Here is a 17,856-nt window from a genome sequence, read left to right on the forward strand (position 1 = left end):
TATTACCATACATTTTTTCCTTCATATACAATATAATAAAAAAATTATAATTATAACGACAAATGAGCAAGGTAACGACAAATGAGCAAGGTAACGACACATTTTTTCGTGCGTGCAGCCGGCTAAATCGAATTATAAGACGTTATCACGTCAAAAGGAAATGCATTGAATTTGATACAGATGTGGCTGCCATGATACGTTAAAAATAACCAGGAATATTTCCGAGGAGCATTTTAAGAATCTAATCTCACAATAGATTTGTGTATATTTTGTGGGAAACAACAAAAAATAGTCATCAAAGGAATATAGTGTGTTGAATTTACTACAGGAATATTTGCAATACAATTCTATAATACTACAAGTCATTTAATACACCAAAAATATTAATGTCAAAATATATTTAAACGACAGGAATGGGATAAAACAGAAAGTTTTATTTTGTATTTCGGGCATAACAATACATGTATATATGTTACCGTAAAGTCATTGCGAAAACAGAAGTTCAGTCGATCATTTCTAAACATAAGAAAAAAATTGGAGTTAGAAGAGTTAAAATTGTTTCCAATGCCGCGTAAGGTATCGACGTGGACTGCCAGTTCGGAAACCAAATTGATTTCAGTGGGAGCAGCACTAGGCACATAATGACCGTCACATGTCAAACACTTAACTAGGTATTTGCACCATCATACACAGCACGCCTAGCTCTTCAACACACACCTTCCGCTGCACTTGCTCCTCTGTGAAGTCCTACAAATAAAAACTTTTAAAAACAATTGATTAGCAAATATTCTAACATAACTTACTAACTGTAGTTTATGTATTGTATGTAAGGTGGTCACTATTATATTTGCAAAAACGCTGTTCCAAAAACCTATGGATGAAAAAGTTGTATATGAATTTTTACAAATGTCTGATCTGAATTTACGTGTATGAAAATTCACAAACCGGTGCTTTCCTGCAGCAGAAAGGCGACTCCAAATAATCGACTACCACCATAAGGAAGACATAATCGACCTAAATAGTGAAAAACGACATTAATTTACAAAATAATTAGCTTTTATTATTATACTTACTTGAAGGTTTACAGACAGATAAATGATTTTCAACGAATAATAAGAAGGCAAAGCGTCAAAGTGGAAACGGTGTTGCCGACCCTATAATTTGCACAAAAAGTTTAATTTTTACTACAATTTAAAAGTTTTTTATAAAGAAGCAACACGTTTTCAAATAAGGGAGCCGATTTGTCAAGAGGAAGCGATAAAGCTGCTTACTTACCTAACCTTCTATAACACAGGCCGACAAAATTTAACCAACATTCAGACTCAGAAACCAGACTATATATCTCCGAAGGTGTAAATGTACGCTTCTATATTAGATTCGATTTCTGCAGCGTACGAAGTATAGAAACATGAAAATTTCAAAATGCGATATCTCAGCGAAAAAAATGATATTTGAGCAAACTCAACGCCATTTGAAAAAAGAAGGCTTGTATTTAAAGATGCCATCCTTTAATTTTGGTGAAAGAAAACATCTGCAAGGCTACATAACCTCAAATATGGGCAAAAACGGTGTTTTTTGCACATTTAGGTTAGAATATCTCGAAAACCAGAGCTGATAAAGCAATTCTGAGGCCAGATTTCGATTCATCGCATCAAAATCCTTCGAAAATATATAGTCCGGCTTCTGGGTCTGAGATGCTGTCGGCCTGTGTAATTGAATCATGTGAACGTATTATATGTATGGTATAACCTGCAAATTGTAAGCCGGCACAAGTCAGGCAACAGGCAGACGTGCACAGAGAACAAGATTCCAAGATTCCTAACTACAAATTCTCCAGCACAAAGTGAACGTCTCTCTTACTTCGAATTGTCGCTTTGCTCTCTAAATTTTTGAGTGAATCGAATGCAACTATGGCTGTATCGACCGTTTCCGCGACAGTCGGTTCTACGTTACCGAAACGACCCGGATTTATATCCTGTCACACCAGCAGCATTCATCGTATATACATATGTAAGTATGGGGAATGTTTATGCTGCTACAACAACAACATGGCTGTATCGAATGCAACTATTTATTAATTACGATTTTAGAATTTTTTATAAATAAATATTTGTCTGTTAGATGTTTTATACTGTTTTGAAACTGACTTATGCTGACATTCGCTTTTATATTTCGGCAGCAGGGCAACGCTAACAAGATGTCAAAGCCACTCAAATCGAAATTTGCGCGCGACCAATTTAAATCTAAATGGAAATTATATTGTGGAATTAAGTGAGGTTCGAGGTGTATTTATGTGCATGTGTAAAATTGTTATTTAAGGTTTGTCATTCGTAGTTTAGATAGGTTCATTCAAGGAGCACCTTTGAATGCACCCAATGAGGAATTTGTAAGTATTCAAAGTATTATTCTTAAGTATATAAGATATGTGTTCAAAGAATATTATTTTTCTCGGAAAGTATTTAATATTCATCAATATATCCTCGTCAAAGTAATTCCACTCAGATATAATACACTTGGGCAACAGATTTTTAGATTATGATACTGAAGTAAATGAGCGATATGTGCAGCCCATGAGTTCCAATACAATAAAACAAAAAATCGAAACTCGCCACACCGCGTAAATGCATGACAGGTAATTTTTAAGGTTCCACGAAAACGTCTGCGGGGGATTTGGAAGTCGTAACTTAATGATGCTGAATTAAAATATTGCAAGGTATGTAATTTCGTTTTAAAAGGAGTGTCTGGCAAAACTGGTTTTTCGAAAAAATGAAATATCTTTTGGTAAAACAGGTTTTCTAGTTAAATGGGAACGAACTGCGAACGGTTTAAAAACTAGATATAAATTAATAATATATTTGAATGCAACAAACATATTTTATAGACAATTGCATATATATTTCATATATGTATGTATAAATTTAGGTAATAAGTGGTTGCTGCATTTGCTCACTGTTTTGTTTCATTAAGAAAACACACCGTGTCAATCCAAAACTACTCGTACATGAATTGAACTTTGAATTGCTCCCACAGTCACCTTATTCGCCAGATTTCGCTCCCGCCGGTAAGAAATGTCGTTCGAATCAAGAGGTTATCGATGAAACTGAGACCTATTTTGAGGCTAAAGTTAAATCGTTCTACAAAAGAGGTTCTGAAATGTTAGAGCGGAGCTGGAATGATTGCGTTGTTTTTGGTGGAAATTAAGTTGATGAATAAAACTAATTTTGAACAAAAAAAACAGGGGCAGGGACTTTTGAGCCCATGTGTTATTTTAGCTATACCTATACTCACAATTTTGTTTGAATTCGTTGGCGCTCGACTGATTGTTAAAGTCCGAATGACATTTCAAACTCACTGAAAACGATCCGAAAATAACTTGACGTCACGCACACTGGGCCAGAAGACCCTAGTGAGTGGCCAAAAATAAAAATTTTCGACTTAATTTAAACAGGAAATTTATAACATAATCTTATTTTGAGTAATTTTTTACACCAAATTATGAAGTTTCATTAGTTTTTATCAATTAGTTTTTTTTATGTAACAGTTCAAAGTCAAAGTTTTAGTTCGATTTTTAACACTTTCCAACAATGTTTATCAATAAGTTGTTGTGAAAAATACTACTCAAGATGTTATTATCGTCCATAACTTTTCTTTATGGATATCAAAAAATAATTTATAATTGAAACCATGTGTATTTATGTTGAATAAGTTTTTTTTTAACATTTAATCAACAAAATCTGACTTACTTTGAAAACAAAGTTCCCCGAAGTTCCCCTATCAAATGAGTTAAATTTTATGCCAAATTGTTCGTAAAGAAGTATTAAATAAGGTATATATGCGCCTTTTTGCGCCTTTTCATAAACATGTCTGAAATATCGATATTAGTGTGAGAGAAATCTCAAATAATTCTGACCCATTAATGTTTGAGCCAAAACTACCGAGGGAAAATCGAGTTTAATTCAGTGTTTGCATTTACTACTTCAGAGCAGCAGTAGTACCCCAAATAATGCTCTGCTCTAACTATGTAGTTAAACATTGTCAGCTACAGAGTAGAGCTGATAGTGCACAAGTCAAACTAGGACTCCAAGCTATGACTCTAACTGCGCAACAGTCAGAGTCATAGTAGAAAAATAATTGCGTCGTAGTTTTACACAGGAGCTCATAGTCACTAAAATAAAATCTAAAAATATTAGTAAAAAAACAAGCGTATTCCTTCCAGATAAAAATGCACTTCAATATGGTATTAGCCCATTACATGCGTGGATTCGATTTTATGAATGTTGTTTGCATATAGCTTACAGAATTAATATTAAGAAATGGAGGGTAAGTACGCCTCAGGATAAAAAACTTGTTGCAGATCGGAAAGCTGAAATTCAAAAAATTCTACGTGAAAAGTTGGGACTATTAGTTGATATACCAAAAGCAGGTGGTTCTGGTACAACTAACGCCGGAAATTCCGCACGTAAGGCATTTCAAAATGCAGAGATTTTTGATGCTTAAAGATTGATTGCCAGTTCGTAAATAATTTGAAAATTATTTTAGTTTGCCTTTCTTGTCAGCTACCAATCAACACAGAAAAATTTGAAGAATTCTGCTTAACCACTGCAAGCTTGTATGTTACCTTGTATCCTTGGTATCCAATGCCAGCAACTCTTCATAAAATCTTGATTCATGCTGGAGAAATAATAAGACATTGTACTTTACCAGTTGGTGTATATGGAGAAGAGGCATCTGAATCGAGAAACAAAGAAACTTCAGACTCAGGCACAGTAGACAATGTGATAGGAAAACAAACTTAGAGGATCTCTTTAATCGATTACTAGATACTTCTGATCCATTACTGTCTAGTATGAACAGGTTGTCTAGAGCTAATAACAGAAGACGTTTACCACTTTCAGCAGAAGTTAAACAGTTACTTTTGTTATATACTCAAAATATGGAAAATGATCATAGCAGTGCCAGTGCAAATGAAGACGAATATGAATCGGAAGATGAAACAGAGGCCGAACGCGATCATGAAATGATTGCGTCTAATGACGTTCACAAACTTCTAGATGAACTTGAACAGAAGAAGAAACTTCTGATTCTGAATAAATTGAGCTTAAATGCAGATTCAAAAATTAAGTCAATTTAAAAAAAATTAAAAATTATAAAAATTACAACAAAAAAAATTAAAAATTACAAAAAAAAATTAAAAATTACAAAAATTACAAAAAAAAAAATTAAAAATTACAAAAATTACAAAAAAAAATTGGGATACTAAATCGTACTAGAATCCTCCTCGCGGTGTATCCTGGGTGTATGAGTACAGCTAATTCTAGACGTATTTTCTTTGTTCTAAACCCCTAGATTCTGAGTTTGAAACAAAAAGACTGATTTTTTAAATTTTATGTCCGCCATTTTGAATTTCTCAAAGTTGACATTATATTCGTAATGTGCATTGTTCTAAGCCCCTAGATTCTGAGTTTGAAGCAAAAATACGGATTTTTTAAAATTCATGTCCGCCATTTGGAATTTTTTAATTTTGACTTCAGATTCGCATTCATAGAGTTAAAAAACTATAATAAACGTGGTTTTAATCGGTTTTATGGCCTTTTCCTAAAAAAAATGAGTTTTGGCCACTCACTCGGGTCTTCTGGCCCAGTGTGTCACGGTTCGATCCTAGAGCAAATGTTCCCTTCACAACTGCATCCGTATTTTATCAGCGAGCCATGTTTTTTGTTTTTTTGCCTTACTTGGATACCTTAATTCAAATATTCAAAACTTTACAATTGAAGCTGTGTACGCGCCTACCGATGTTTATGTCGATCTTCCAAAATACACTTTCTATACAAAACTGAAAGATGTGATGTCAAAATCATGTAAATATGGCATAGAAATTTTACTCAGAGATTAAAATTCAAAGGTGGGAAACGTCGATATTAGCAAGGACGTTAGTGGAAGGCACTCTATAAACGAGGAATCGAATAAAAATAATACACGACTAATAAATGTATGACTTAGCAGCGGGCTGTGGTTAAACAGCATTTCTTTTCCACATAAGAAAATTCATAAGCAAACCTAGGAAATGCCCGAAAGGAGAGAGATCGTGTATTGATTGATAAAATACACGTAACTTCAGCAGCGAAGTAAGGGTACTTAAAACAAGAGACATCGACCAAATGCTGAGGTTTGAAAGAAAGATACTGCGAACAATACAAGGTCCATGTCGAATAAGATACGATGCTAATGATGATGGGTATAAATTCTTAATATCCATAAATAAACATCTGGTTTTCGAAGCAATTTTCTTAGATGCATTGCACCAGAATTTCGTTGCAAAACTGAGTCTTTGATGATCTAGCAACCAAAATTTAGGATGCCCAATTTTTGGTCTATTTTGGAAGGTATGCAAATTGGAATAGAATTGAGGTACAATACTTATCAAAAGCAATCAAATTTAGAATCGTCACATCCGTATTAGCAATCGTGCAAAAAAATTAGGCGATAAGTTTCGTATTATCTGAATGGGATGATGACATACGAATGCAAACGGATCGTAATGTCTTTTAAGTTCCGCGGCACATTTTCTTTTGACAGATGATATATTCTGGAGGAATTTAATTTGAAATATTCAGGTGTCAAGGTGTTGCGTCCGGTACTACAATTAGCAATCACTCAGTAGGCAATGATTATATCCTTAGATTATGTCCTGGCACCGGCTGTGAAATACCATAATATCGACCGTTCTGTAGCTCGTATTTCTTCGTGCTCCAATTGTTATAATTAGTACTACAATTGAGCCCTTGATTTTGAAAGTCGACTAAGTCAAAATTTTTAAAAATCGAGTTTATCAGCTACTTGTTATCTAATCCTAATGAACTAACATAATCTGAAGAGATTAGCAGTATGCCATGAAAATTAACTCGTAAAATTGAGTGTATTTTTTGGTTGTTAAACAAAATACGGAAACTGTTCATTTTGATAGTCGACTAAGTCAGTTCGTTGAGAAATTTTGGAAAATAAATAATAATTTTGTAATGCCTTCAGATAACGATTCAGGTATGATCAAGTAATCATTTAAATGTAAAAACGTACTATTTATAGTTAATTGTAGACATTGTACTGCGAAGAAGTTTAAGTAATGCTCCCAAGAAATGGAAACGAATAAGAGCAATATCGTCTTCAGATGAATCAACTGATACTGTGAAAGTGAATTCGGAACCCCTACAAATGGAAGAAATCAACATGAAATCAAGAAAGAGGAGCCGAAATCAACTTAATTATGCACAAAATATAAGAAAAATGAAGAGAAATAGTGGAGAGGAATATGAAACAAAAAAGTCTAAGCTTGTGAGTGGTAAACTTTTCGAACATAAAGATTGCCGTTGTTCCAAACAATGTATAAATGCAATTGGATATGAAGATAGGAAAGCAAATTTTGATTTTTTTTTTTTGGAAATTAGCAAGTTTTGAAAAACAGAATTTGTTTCTGCACGGTTTGGTTCGAAAACTATCAATAAAGCAAAGACGACCCAGAAATGAAGAAGGATATATGAGAAAATGTAGTTATAAGTATCATATAAATTTACGGAATTCAGAACTTTCCATTTGTAGAACTTTTTTTTTGGATACTTTTAAAATATCTTACGGAAGATTAAACGGTGCCTTAAATGCCAAATCACCTGGAATGGATTTACGTGGCAAAATGCTTGGTTCATCTAGAAAAACAGATGAAGACAAAATTAAAGTGGTACGAGAACATATTCTGAGTTTTCCAGCATGTGAGAGCCATTACACGAGATCACATCACACTTCAGGTCGAAAGTATTTAAGTGCTGACTTAGATATCCGAAAAATGTATGAGCTGTATGTGAAAAAATGTGATGAAAATAATATATCACGTGTGAGGGAGTGGACTTACAGGAAAATTTTCAATACGGAGTTCAACTTAAATTTTCATACTCCTCGTAAAGACACTTGCCAAAAGTGTGATTCACTAAAACTAAAAATAGAAGCATCCAGTAACGAAGACGAGAAGTTGCATCTTATGGAAATTCGTGATTCACATCTTATCAGTGCCGAACAGGCCAGAAAAAGTTTAACAGATGACATACAAAAAGCAAAAGATAACCCGAGTGAATATTACGCTTTCACATTTGATTTACAGAAAGCACTTGCGTATCCAAAACTTTCTGTTTCGGTAGCTTATTATAAGCGCAACATGTATGTATACAATTTGGGGTTTCATAATTTCCACAATGAAATGCTAAAATGTATGTATGGGATGAAACAATCGCTTCAAGAGGATCACAGGAAGTTGCGTCCTGCATCTTAAAGCACATTCAGGACATTGCCACTCAAAAGCACGTCATAGCTTACAGTGATGCCTGCACAGGACAAAATCGTAACATCAATATAGCTTTAGTTTGGTTAAAAATTGTACAGTCATCTGATAACAATGTTGAAACTGTTGATCATAAATTTATGGTATCCGGCCATTCTTTTTTGCCAAATGATCGCGATTTTGGTATGATAGAAACTAAAATTAAAAAATCGAATTATTTATACATACCTGAGCATTATTATAATTTAGTAGAAGTATGTAAAAAAAAAAAAACCATTTTTGGTGGTACAAATGGCTCAGAAAAATATAAGATGTTTTATAAAACTTCCTTGGATGACAATTCCGAATTCAAAATATTAGACCTCTCAACTAAAATAGGAAGACCTAAAATATACAAAAATATTGATTTGCCTCCATTGTACACAACTATTAGACCAATAACAAAAGAAAAACATAAAGATATGATGGATTTACTACCCTATATCCCACCAATTTTTCACAAACACTTTACTTCCCTAAATATGTATTAACAAATAATTTACTTTGTTAGAATGAAATGAGTTTGAATAAAATGTTAATTACTAATAAAAATGTTTCCTTGGAATAAGTCATTTATAAAGTCATTCTGTTAATTTTGAAAGTCGACTAAGTCATTTGCAACCTTTCAAAAGCACATATCCAGTTAAAAATGGTTATAAATTTCACAACCATAATAAATTCTTGTTTGTTGGCACTACTTTACTGTCGAAAAATCATTTTCCATAGTGCAAAAATATTTTTTAATCCTTTAAAACGCAAAACTCTAATTATCTCGAAACAAGGAAAATATGACTTAGTCGACTTTCAAAATCAAGGGCTCAATTGCAAAATTTATTTACAATGATTTCAGTTGCCTAAATTTTCGTTTGTATTTATTGTAGCCGAAAGGGTTGGCGCGTGATTACCATTTGGAAGACATAGGTTCGGATCTCTGTGAAACACCAAAGAAAACGTTTTTTCGAATAGCGGTCTCCCCTCGGCAGGCAATGGCAAACCTCCGAGTGTATGTTTGCCATGAAAAAGCTCCTCATAAAAAATATCTGCTGTTCGGAGTCGACTTAAAACTGTAGGTCCCTCCATTCGTGGAACAACTTCAAGACGCCCGCCACAAATAGTAGAAGGAGCTCGACCAAACACCCAAAAAGGGTGTAAGCGCCAATATAATTATATAGGGTTTTTCAATAAGGGCGGGTAGATGTTGAAATGGAATAAAATGGCGTTTGCTGTGTGGCACGTAGCGCCGTCCTGCTGGAACCACATGTCGTCTAGGTCCATATGGTTCAATATGGGCCATAAGAAATTGGAAGGGCCACCACGTCTACCGAAAAATGGGCGCAATGCGCGCAACGTTCGCGTTAATGAACACTCATTTTGATAATAAAGTTTTATCATTTGAACGTGATGTTCAATCGTGTAACTTGCCATGATGATTTGGCATAAACAACTGAATAATAAACAAAAGATTTGACAGATGTCACCAAAACAAAATGGCTGCCACAAGGCGCCAAAATCGACCCGCGCCAATTGAAAACCCCTTTATATAATCTTAATTTTTCAACTTTTAATTTTGTCAACTTTTGCACGCACCCGAATTCAATTTCGTGAACGGATGTCTGTTCGCGAAAAACGGAATTTCACCCAAAAATCATTCACGCTCTTGAAATTTTGCTTGCAATGCCCTGTGGAACGTTTTTTCAGAAACCAAAAAGAAGACAATTTGGTTGAGAACGAACATGATGACAGAGTTTCGCCTAAATGGTAAATAAATTAATTTTTAAAACATATTTTTTACCAAAAATATATTAAATATATAAATGGTTATAAATATACTTTTTCTTTTAAAGTTTGTGTATGAATACCCACAGAAAGTTGGTTGCTGACAATGAGTCGGAATGAAAGATATTATTTGATATGAGTTCGCAAAAGATCCACGAAAACTTATTTTTATTTAGCTTTTGAATTGAAACTTCTGAGGCGTCGATGGACGAGCGAGAATGGAGAGTAAAATTTCAAGGCCATGCAACGTTTTGGGCATTTTCGTTCCGCGAGAGAGAAAAAAAATATAACGTAGAGGAAAAGGAGAGAGCTATACCTTATATATATCTTAGATACACTTTAGGCTATTCACCTCTCCTTTTTTTTTGTTTTTGTACCATATAATATTCTATTCTATTCAGCGCCGTCGCGACTACAAGAATCATGGCAGCTGCGACTGCGTCTACGAATGTATTTTGTTTTTGTAGTCGCTAGGCTTAGATTTTGGGCTTTGACGACGTAGGCATATTGAGGCATAAAGTGAATGCGGCGTGGTGCCAAAGCGGCCTTCACGTTGCGCTTGCTGCTGCTTTTGCGTAAATCAAGCTATTTTGGTTTTGTAAGTACAATATTCGGAATATCGACTGGTGGAAAACAAAAGTACACGGAAGCAAGAAGGGAGCGCTGTGATCGCGCATATATGCATCTATGTTTGAACGTGCATGGAATTTTGTAGGAAGTTTAGAAGGCAAGTAGGTACGTGTGTATGTATGCATGCTAGGACTTAACGTGGGTATATATAGGGTTTTTCAGTAAGAGCGCTTCAACTTTTGAACTTTTTTGAATAAAACACAAACGGTTTGACTTTTTGAACTAATATTTTTTTTTATTATCGAGTTTGAACATACACATTTAAGTATGAAATTCGATTTCTTTTGCGTGACCACCGCGTGCACGTTTTACGAAGTCCAATCGTTGAACCCAATTTTCGACCACTCTTTTGCATAAATCGGCCGAAATTCCAGCAATTTCACGTTCAATATTGGCTCTGAGCTCACAAATCGTCGTCGGCTTGTTACTGTAGACCAATGACTTCACATAACCCCAAAACGGGACGGCTTGTTAAATGGACCGTACCGGTCCGTATCGATTTGCAAACGTTGTTCAGGTGTAAGTCTATTCATTATGAAATGGCAAACCAAACTGAGCATAAATCAAGTGACAGCTGTCATAAAGACCATCTACGAAAAAAGTAGTGCCAACTTGAAAACCTAACCTCTAAAAAAACACCCTTTATTATAAGCGGTGCAACGCTGTCGAAATTTTCGTTGTATACCGAATTTAGAGTCGAATGCAATTTTGCTTTCGATTGTGTAGCGTATTGTGGGAAAACTTGCTAAAATGTAAGTTATTTGCGATTATTCATTGTTTTATAGTAACCAAATAATAAATATATACTAATTTTGTTAATATTATGCAGCTCGAAAGCCGTGAGTACCAAACAGCAATTAGAAAGGCTAGTTGCATTAATGGAAGAGAATCCACAATTCGCAAAAGGGATTTCCACCAAAGTACAAGCAGCAAAAAAATGGGAGGAATTTAGAACGGAGCTGAATTGCTTGGGACCACCAGTTAGAACGGCAGCAAAATGGATTAAGGTTAATAATGTTTTTTTTTTTGTGATGTTTATAGAAATACATTTTTATTTTCCCTTGGCAGGTATGGGCTGAAATACGTAGAGGAACTGAAATACATATTTTTTTCGAATTACGAATAATTGAATAAAGAAAATTTATAACAAAAATAAAACAGAAACTGTGGCGTAAAGGTTTCTATTTAATACTTTTTAGATTTTTCTATTGTATAATATTCTAAGAATTTCATTTCTTATGTTTTCTGCTTCTCCGTTATTTGGCTCCACTTCAATATCTTCAGCATCATCGTTATGGGTCTCATCGGATAACTCTTCATCCGGAAGTTGAACATTATAAAACAAGCCAATGTTGTGCAAAGCTGCACACACATTAATAATTTGTGTTGCTTTTTTTGGAGAATAGTGAAGAGCTCTTGGCTCGGGTGCACTGCTGCAACTGGTTTTCTGTACTGGAGAGTAGGTTCATAAACGCCTCTTTAGATAATCTAAAGTTCTTTAAAAAACTGTAAGGAAATTTCTGTAATATTAAGTACGTCAACACATTTTGAAAATACTAAACTTACTCAGTGGAAGCCATGTCTAGGGGGTTGGATGAGCCCCTCAGCTGTTTTCTACACCTAGCTAGTTCCACTAATCTTTCATCGAACGATGAATCGTCGAACCACAACTCCGTTGTACTCATTTTCGCAAAAAATACTTTTTTTAACTTTTAAAAATGTTGTTAGCAATGAATTTCAACACAATCGGTTTTTCTTTTATTTTGATTTGCTGTATCAGCTGAGAAAAAATTATCTATTGTAAATGCGTCGAGCGATCGAAATTCACAATAGTCCTATTCTTCAACGAATGAGCACCATAATACCAAATGAAAATTCGCTCGATCAGCACCAAGGTGGATTTAATAAGGTGACAGCATTCACCCAGCTGAATTTTTCGCCGTAGGGATGGCTTACGTCGAAATGATATGCTTTGTTTGTATGTATTGGTATGTTTACATTCGTATGTTTACATTTGCTTGCTGATTTTGGCATGATGCTTGCACCAAACGCAACAACAAATACATGTAGGGGTTTACTTATATGTGTTTGCTGTCACCTGTAATAAATTCGCCTTGATCAGCACTTTCGACTATAGTCGAAGATCCAATGTTGCTCATAATTAGCCCCTGGTTACCATCCAGCATGCTTGACTGCGCATTGTATGTGTTAGTGCAGTCGGGTGGCGTCGTGACACACGTATTTGTTGTCGGCTACACGTACGATGCTTAATGAAAATCAAAAATTTTTGATATTTTCGTTTGACGCTTACTTTTTTGATCGTGTCGAAGTCTGATGGACAAAACAGCAGGGTTGTATTTAACATTGAGGTTAGTATTTAGTGTGCGGTTGCCCAATAGTATATTACTAGTAAACATCTACATATACTAAAAATAAGCACAATCCGAATGAAATATGTACATAAATAAGCAAAAAATTTAAAAATGTATATGTAAATGAAATTATTTAAAACTGATATACATAAGTAATTTAATAATAATAAAGTTATGAACCCGAAAAACATAAGTTATAATTAAAAACATGACATATTGCGATTTTTTAATATAACACAGAAAGTGGGTAACAAAAAAATTCTCAAACCTTTAATTTTTGTAAAATATCCCAAACTCAAATTTAATTCCCTTACTTACGCTTTTCAGCTATAGAATAATTACGTATATAAATACAAATTTACATAAATAAAAATTCATCGTGCGATGACGACATATTTACTTCTAAATACAACTGTGGATTGATCGCTTTTTGTTTTGAACGTTACCGGGCAAACGACAAGCACCCGACACGCACACATATAAAGTGCTGGACAAGCAATGCTGGACTGGAGCCAGAGACTATAAGTCATCCCACTTTTCGCCATCATTCAACAAATAGGTATACTCACCATCCCTCATTCACAATAGCGCACTGTTGACAGCTGTCAAATTAGCTGACTTCTGCTCATTTATCAGGTATTTAATATTTTTAGCATTAAACTTTAAATACAATAATTGCAGTCGCTACTTTCTAAGAAAATTTGTTTAATAAAAGAAAAGAAAATGTCATCGAAGCAATCAGCGGAAAAGTTTAATTGGGCATTGGAATTCAACAATAGGTTGGTTTTATACAGTAAACATTTTTATGTGTATGCGTTTGGATAAACTGAGCTCTCGTTCAATAAATTTTTTCAGCAAAAATTCTGATTTGCCTTCACCTCCAGGTTACAATGCCTCGGTACTAGTTAATCACACTGAAGTTGTAAGAGACCAGAGGTTGGTCATTAAGAAATAGTGGGATCTAGCGCTTGGTCCATTGAAACAGGCATGTAAATATACGTAAAAATTTTTTCTATACCAAATCAATTACATTTTATTGAATAGATCCCAATGAATATATTCATCATGTACAGGTCTCCATTTCGATATTATTGTTGTTGTAGCAGCATGAACATCCCCATACTTATATACGGTGAATGCTGCTGGAGTGACAGTGTCCTTGGCCGGAAATAAATCCGGGTCGTTTCGGTAACGTAGAACCGACTGTCAGTGACTTCAAAAATGGCAGAAGGCACCCAAGGTAGCGGTCAGGAACTTGAATACTTGTTGGGTAATTTGGCAAACGTTGCTGTCGCGTTGTACAAGTGCCACAGCATGGGTCTATTACCGACACATGCATCTGATTGGCTAGCATTCGTGGAACCACAAACGCGTCGAGAATACTATGGCGGTGGAGTATCATTTGTTTAAGATAAATAACAAGATGTACCTACAATTTTTAGTCAACTGAATGCAATAGTTTTATTTTCTTAAATTCAGTATACTATATTTAAGTTATGTGAGTATCTCGGCAATGCTAAAGGGGAAATAAAAATATAAGTGGTAGAATGCAAATAAAAATAATAAAAGTAAAGTAATTAAAACAATTATAGCTTTCCAGTATTTATATGAAATCAACGTAGGAACGAGCCGTGTATAAGTTAATCAATGACCACAGACCTGAAAATATAAACATTCTAAAGTTAAACGATCAGTGTGAGATTGTCTAAAATTATAATTGCAAGCAGTAATTTCCAAGAGAATTTTTAAGCTAGAAATGTTATGCTATTTTAGTAGTACTTTATTTGAAAAAGTTTGAATTGATCAAAACCGCTAACATACATTATTCTCTTTGTCATGTTGTATTCTCTCGGCTCGTACATTAATTTTAAATACAACTAACCCAAACCTTTTCCGAAAAGTATTCGAAATTGAACTTAAAGTTAGAAACGTGAAATATTTATTTTTACCATATCATTGAAGTTCATAATAGTAAATGTATGTATGTATGTGTAACAGATCATTCCGAACCTAAATTTCAATGATGCTGCACTAAATAAACTTTCTTGTTGAAAATATAAACAATTTGATTCCCCTTGTAAGTTCTTCTGCTTTAATAGATTATTGCTTGCATACCAATTTTAGTTTTGAAGACCCATAAAATTGGCAAGTTGTGTGATTGATTGTTGTTAATTTGAGTTCTAAAGTTTGAATTTGCTATCAGGGTATTTTGGACTTTTTATCTGGGCACATTTTGCGTCTGCAAATTGTTTTACGAATGAGAAAGTTAGTTTAAGTGGCGATCTCTAGGCGTCACGCCATTATGGCTTACATTTTTATGGGCGAAAGAGCTTCATTTGCGTATAGGATAAAACAAAGTTAGACATTTTATTGCATTGTTATCGTTAATAAATATTTTTCATAAGAAAAGGAGAAAGCCATAAATTATGTATTTTTTGTTTTTAATATTTATGGGCTTTCCTCTTTTGTCTTTATCTATATATCATACAGCTGTATTTGCCGGGATTTAAAACTAACGGCACGATCATAGTTTATTAAAAAGTGATGCTTAATTAGTGTGTGTTTTAATATTTCTTTATTACTTTTTTCGGTGTTCGTCGGCAAATTCTTTTATTTTATCCACCAGCTTGCCAGGCTCATCAACACGAGGAACCTGAAAATATGCCAGGCTCAATTAATAGTTAAAATGAAATATGTATATTTACCTCATAATTTTGACTTATGTATATTCCGGTATATATACCCGCACCAAAAGTTATCTGAAATTGAGGATAACAATTAATAAATTATAACATAGCCAAATTCAGGCTTCATTAAATTAGTATACAGACATATTCAGTTGGTGTCATACCTACTGATATTAAAATGAGCATCACTATAGTCGAGCACAAATACATTTTTTCGATTGCGCTATGAATTTTGTCGATTTAAACCGCATTCTCTTAAAATCATTTTAGCCAGTTATATAATTCCTAATTTATACAAATATGATTTAAAGCCACCAAGTAGACTGATTTAACTATATGTATTCACAAATGTAGTAAAATAATATACATATATAATATAATTATTTAGACACAAAGAATCACAGCAGAAAGATATTCGCGAATGTGTGCAAATCGTCAAAAATTGCGTGCGTCTTTCGCCTGATGTTTTTTATACGTCATCATAGCAACTTCCAAACTCTAATATGCAATATCAAAAACAAATTGCGATGTATATGTGTATGCCAAGTAAATAAAAACTTACCAAAAATTTCAACATGTCTGAAAAATCAAACGCCACTTTGAAGAGTTTCTCAAAAACTGAGCACAGCTGAGCACAAAAAAGAAACGAAAGCAAAGACGGAAACAATAACAAGTTGTAAAAGAAACCAGCTGGCGTAGACAATAACGAATGGGAAATGATGAACGGGGCAAATAGAAAGTGAGACGATTGCGGAGTGAATCGAAAGTTCTATAGATATTAATATAGGTACTTTGTTGTTGTGATTAGCTCTAGTATGCTAGTATGTAGGTTAGATAATCACTGACTAAATTGGTTGGAGTGATTTTTTCTATAATTTAGAGAAGGTAGTAATTTTTATGGACACAGTGTATGAAATTTAAATTTTGCGTAAATTCACTAGAAGCCTACTATTCAGTAGAAAGAAAAACTTAGAACCAATCAAAAAAAGCGGAATAGAATTGATCAAACTTGAAATGCTTACTAAAATATGTTCCCTTGGTTCGAACAGCTAAAGGCTTGAATATTGCAGAAAAATCGAAAGTGATCAAGCATGCACATTTCGAAATTTTCGATCATTATTATTATTATTATTATTATTCATATTATTATTATTATTATTATTTCTTTATTAGTTATATATAACTTTTACATTTATAATTCATTTTACATTATTATTTTACATGATATAAAATTCTAAATTCATTTAATTTATATTTAATTTTATAAAATCCACTACAAGTTTTCTAAAGTGAAGCAAATTATTTTCATTTTTTATTACATCAGGTAAAGTGTTGAATAATTTTAAGCCATTATACATTATTGAATTCTGAGTGCTTCTCTTATTAAAACTTCCTAATCTGAAGTCATTTGCTCTTCTCAAATTATAAGGTTGAATATCTCTGACATAGACGAGTTCATCTTGGAGAGGTACTCAGGAAACATACTGTGCTTTACATTGAACACAAAAACTAGGACTCTTAACGCCGTTAGCATTTGATGTACGTGTGAACCAAAAAAAAAACCTGTACGCCAAAGGGTTTTGTCTTTGACAAGTATTATCTCTAGAACCCCTTAAACTTTAAAGTTGCAACCAAAAGTTACTAAAAGGCTATTTTATTTTCTTTCAATAAGTAGAAAGAATTTATTTTGAAAAACTCATTTTATTATCCGAAACTTCAAAAGCCGAGAACCAGAAACAATGTGTATAGTATCTATTAATTAAAAATAATACCACCTGTTTTCCTTTTTTCCGTTTCCCGTTTTTCTTGTACTTGAAAATAACAATTAATTTTCATATTTAAGTTATTGCCAATATTTACTGAGTTTTTGTAGAAAATGTATATAAGACTTTATCCTGTGTAAAGAAAAAGTCAAGTTTGACCCCTGAGAGTATTTACTCTCGTGTATTTAGTAATATACAAGAGTAAAACTATGAGTGTTTTTTGTTGATAATTTTTGAATGATGAAAAAAATTAATTCGCTATCTCA

The 17,856-nt window shown here is 33.6% G+C and overlaps 2 protein-coding genes and 1 pseudogene across 5 annotated transcripts; 2 read left to right on the forward strand and 1 right to left on the reverse strand.

Annotated features, from left to right (window-relative positions):
* Nucleotides 1-7,011: 7,011 nt before the first annotated feature.
* On the forward strand, nucleotides 7,012-10,258 carry LOC129242214 (uncharacterized). Its single transcript, XM_054878767.1, has 4 exons — nucleotides 7,012-7,038; nucleotides 7,094-7,378; nucleotides 7,953-8,202; nucleotides 10,228-10,258. Exons 1-4 carry the CDS (start codon nucleotides 7,017-7,019, stop codon nucleotides 10,256-10,258), a joined length of 588 nt encoding a protein of 195 aa, XP_054734742.1. The 5' UTR covers nucleotides 7,012-7,016.
* A 3,500-nt stretch (nucleotides 10,259-13,758) lies between these two features.
* LOC129241790 (ER membrane protein complex subunit 4-like) lies at nucleotides 13,759-14,779 on the forward strand (annotated as a pseudogene).
* A 277-nt stretch (nucleotides 14,780-15,056) lies between these two features.
* On the reverse strand, nucleotides 15,057-16,831 carry LOC129241791 (uncharacterized). 4 transcript variants are annotated; one of them, XM_054878301.1, is made up of 6 exons: nucleotides 16,619-16,831; nucleotides 16,390-16,455; nucleotides 15,846-15,899; nucleotides 15,723-15,793; nucleotides 15,452-15,470; nucleotides 15,057-15,379 (listed from the first exon to the last, which is right to left on the reverse strand). In XM_054878301.1, the coding sequence occupies exons 2-6, from the start codon at nucleotides 16,402-16,404 to the stop codon at nucleotides 15,359-15,361; spliced, it is 180 nt and encodes a 59-aa protein (XP_054734276.1). In that variant the 5' UTR covers nucleotides 16,405-16,455; nucleotides 16,619-16,831; the 3' UTR covers nucleotides 15,057-15,358. The 4 variants fall into 4 exon arrangements, with proteins under 4 accessions (XP_054734276.1, XP_054734277.1, XP_054734275.1 ...); XM_054878302.1 differs by having other exon boundaries at nucleotides 16,777-16,795; XM_054878300.1 differs by having other exon boundaries at nucleotides 16,390-16,831.
* Nucleotides 16,832-17,856: the final 1,025 nt, after the last annotated feature.

This window comes from Anastrepha obliqua, chromosome 3, assembly GCF_027943255.1.
Source record: "Anastrepha obliqua isolate idAnaObli1 chromosome 3, idAnaObli1_1.0, whole genome shotgun sequence".
Lineage (NCBI taxonomy): Eukaryota > Metazoa > Arthropoda > Insecta > Diptera > Tephritidae > Anastrepha > Anastrepha obliqua.

Excerpts from the sequence above, each read along its gene's own strand:
- LOC129242214 (XM_054878767.1), top strand. The coding sequence starts at position 7,017 with ATGCCTTCAGATAACGATTCAG. Across the intron at positions 7,039-7,093 it reads GCCTTCAGATAACGATTCAG|ACATTGTACTGCGAAGAAGT; the intron begins GTATGATCAAGT and ends AGTTAATTGTAG. Across the intron at positions 8,203-10,227 it reads GCTTATTATAAGCGCAACAT|AAAGTTGGTTGCTGACAATG; the intron begins GTATGTATACAA and ends GAATACCCACAG.
- LOC129241791 (XM_054878299.1), bottom strand. The coding sequence starts at position 16,037 with ATGTATTTGTGCTCGACTATAGTGATGCTCATTTTAATATCA. Across the intron at positions 15,900-15,995 it reads TGATGCTCATTTTAATATCA|ATAACTTTTGGTGCGGGTAT; the intron begins GTAGGTATGACA and ends CCTCAATTTCAG. Across the intron at positions 15,794-15,845 it reads ACATAAGTCAAAATTATGAG|GTTCCTCGTGTTGATGAGCC; the intron begins GTAAATATACAT and ends GCATATTTTCAG.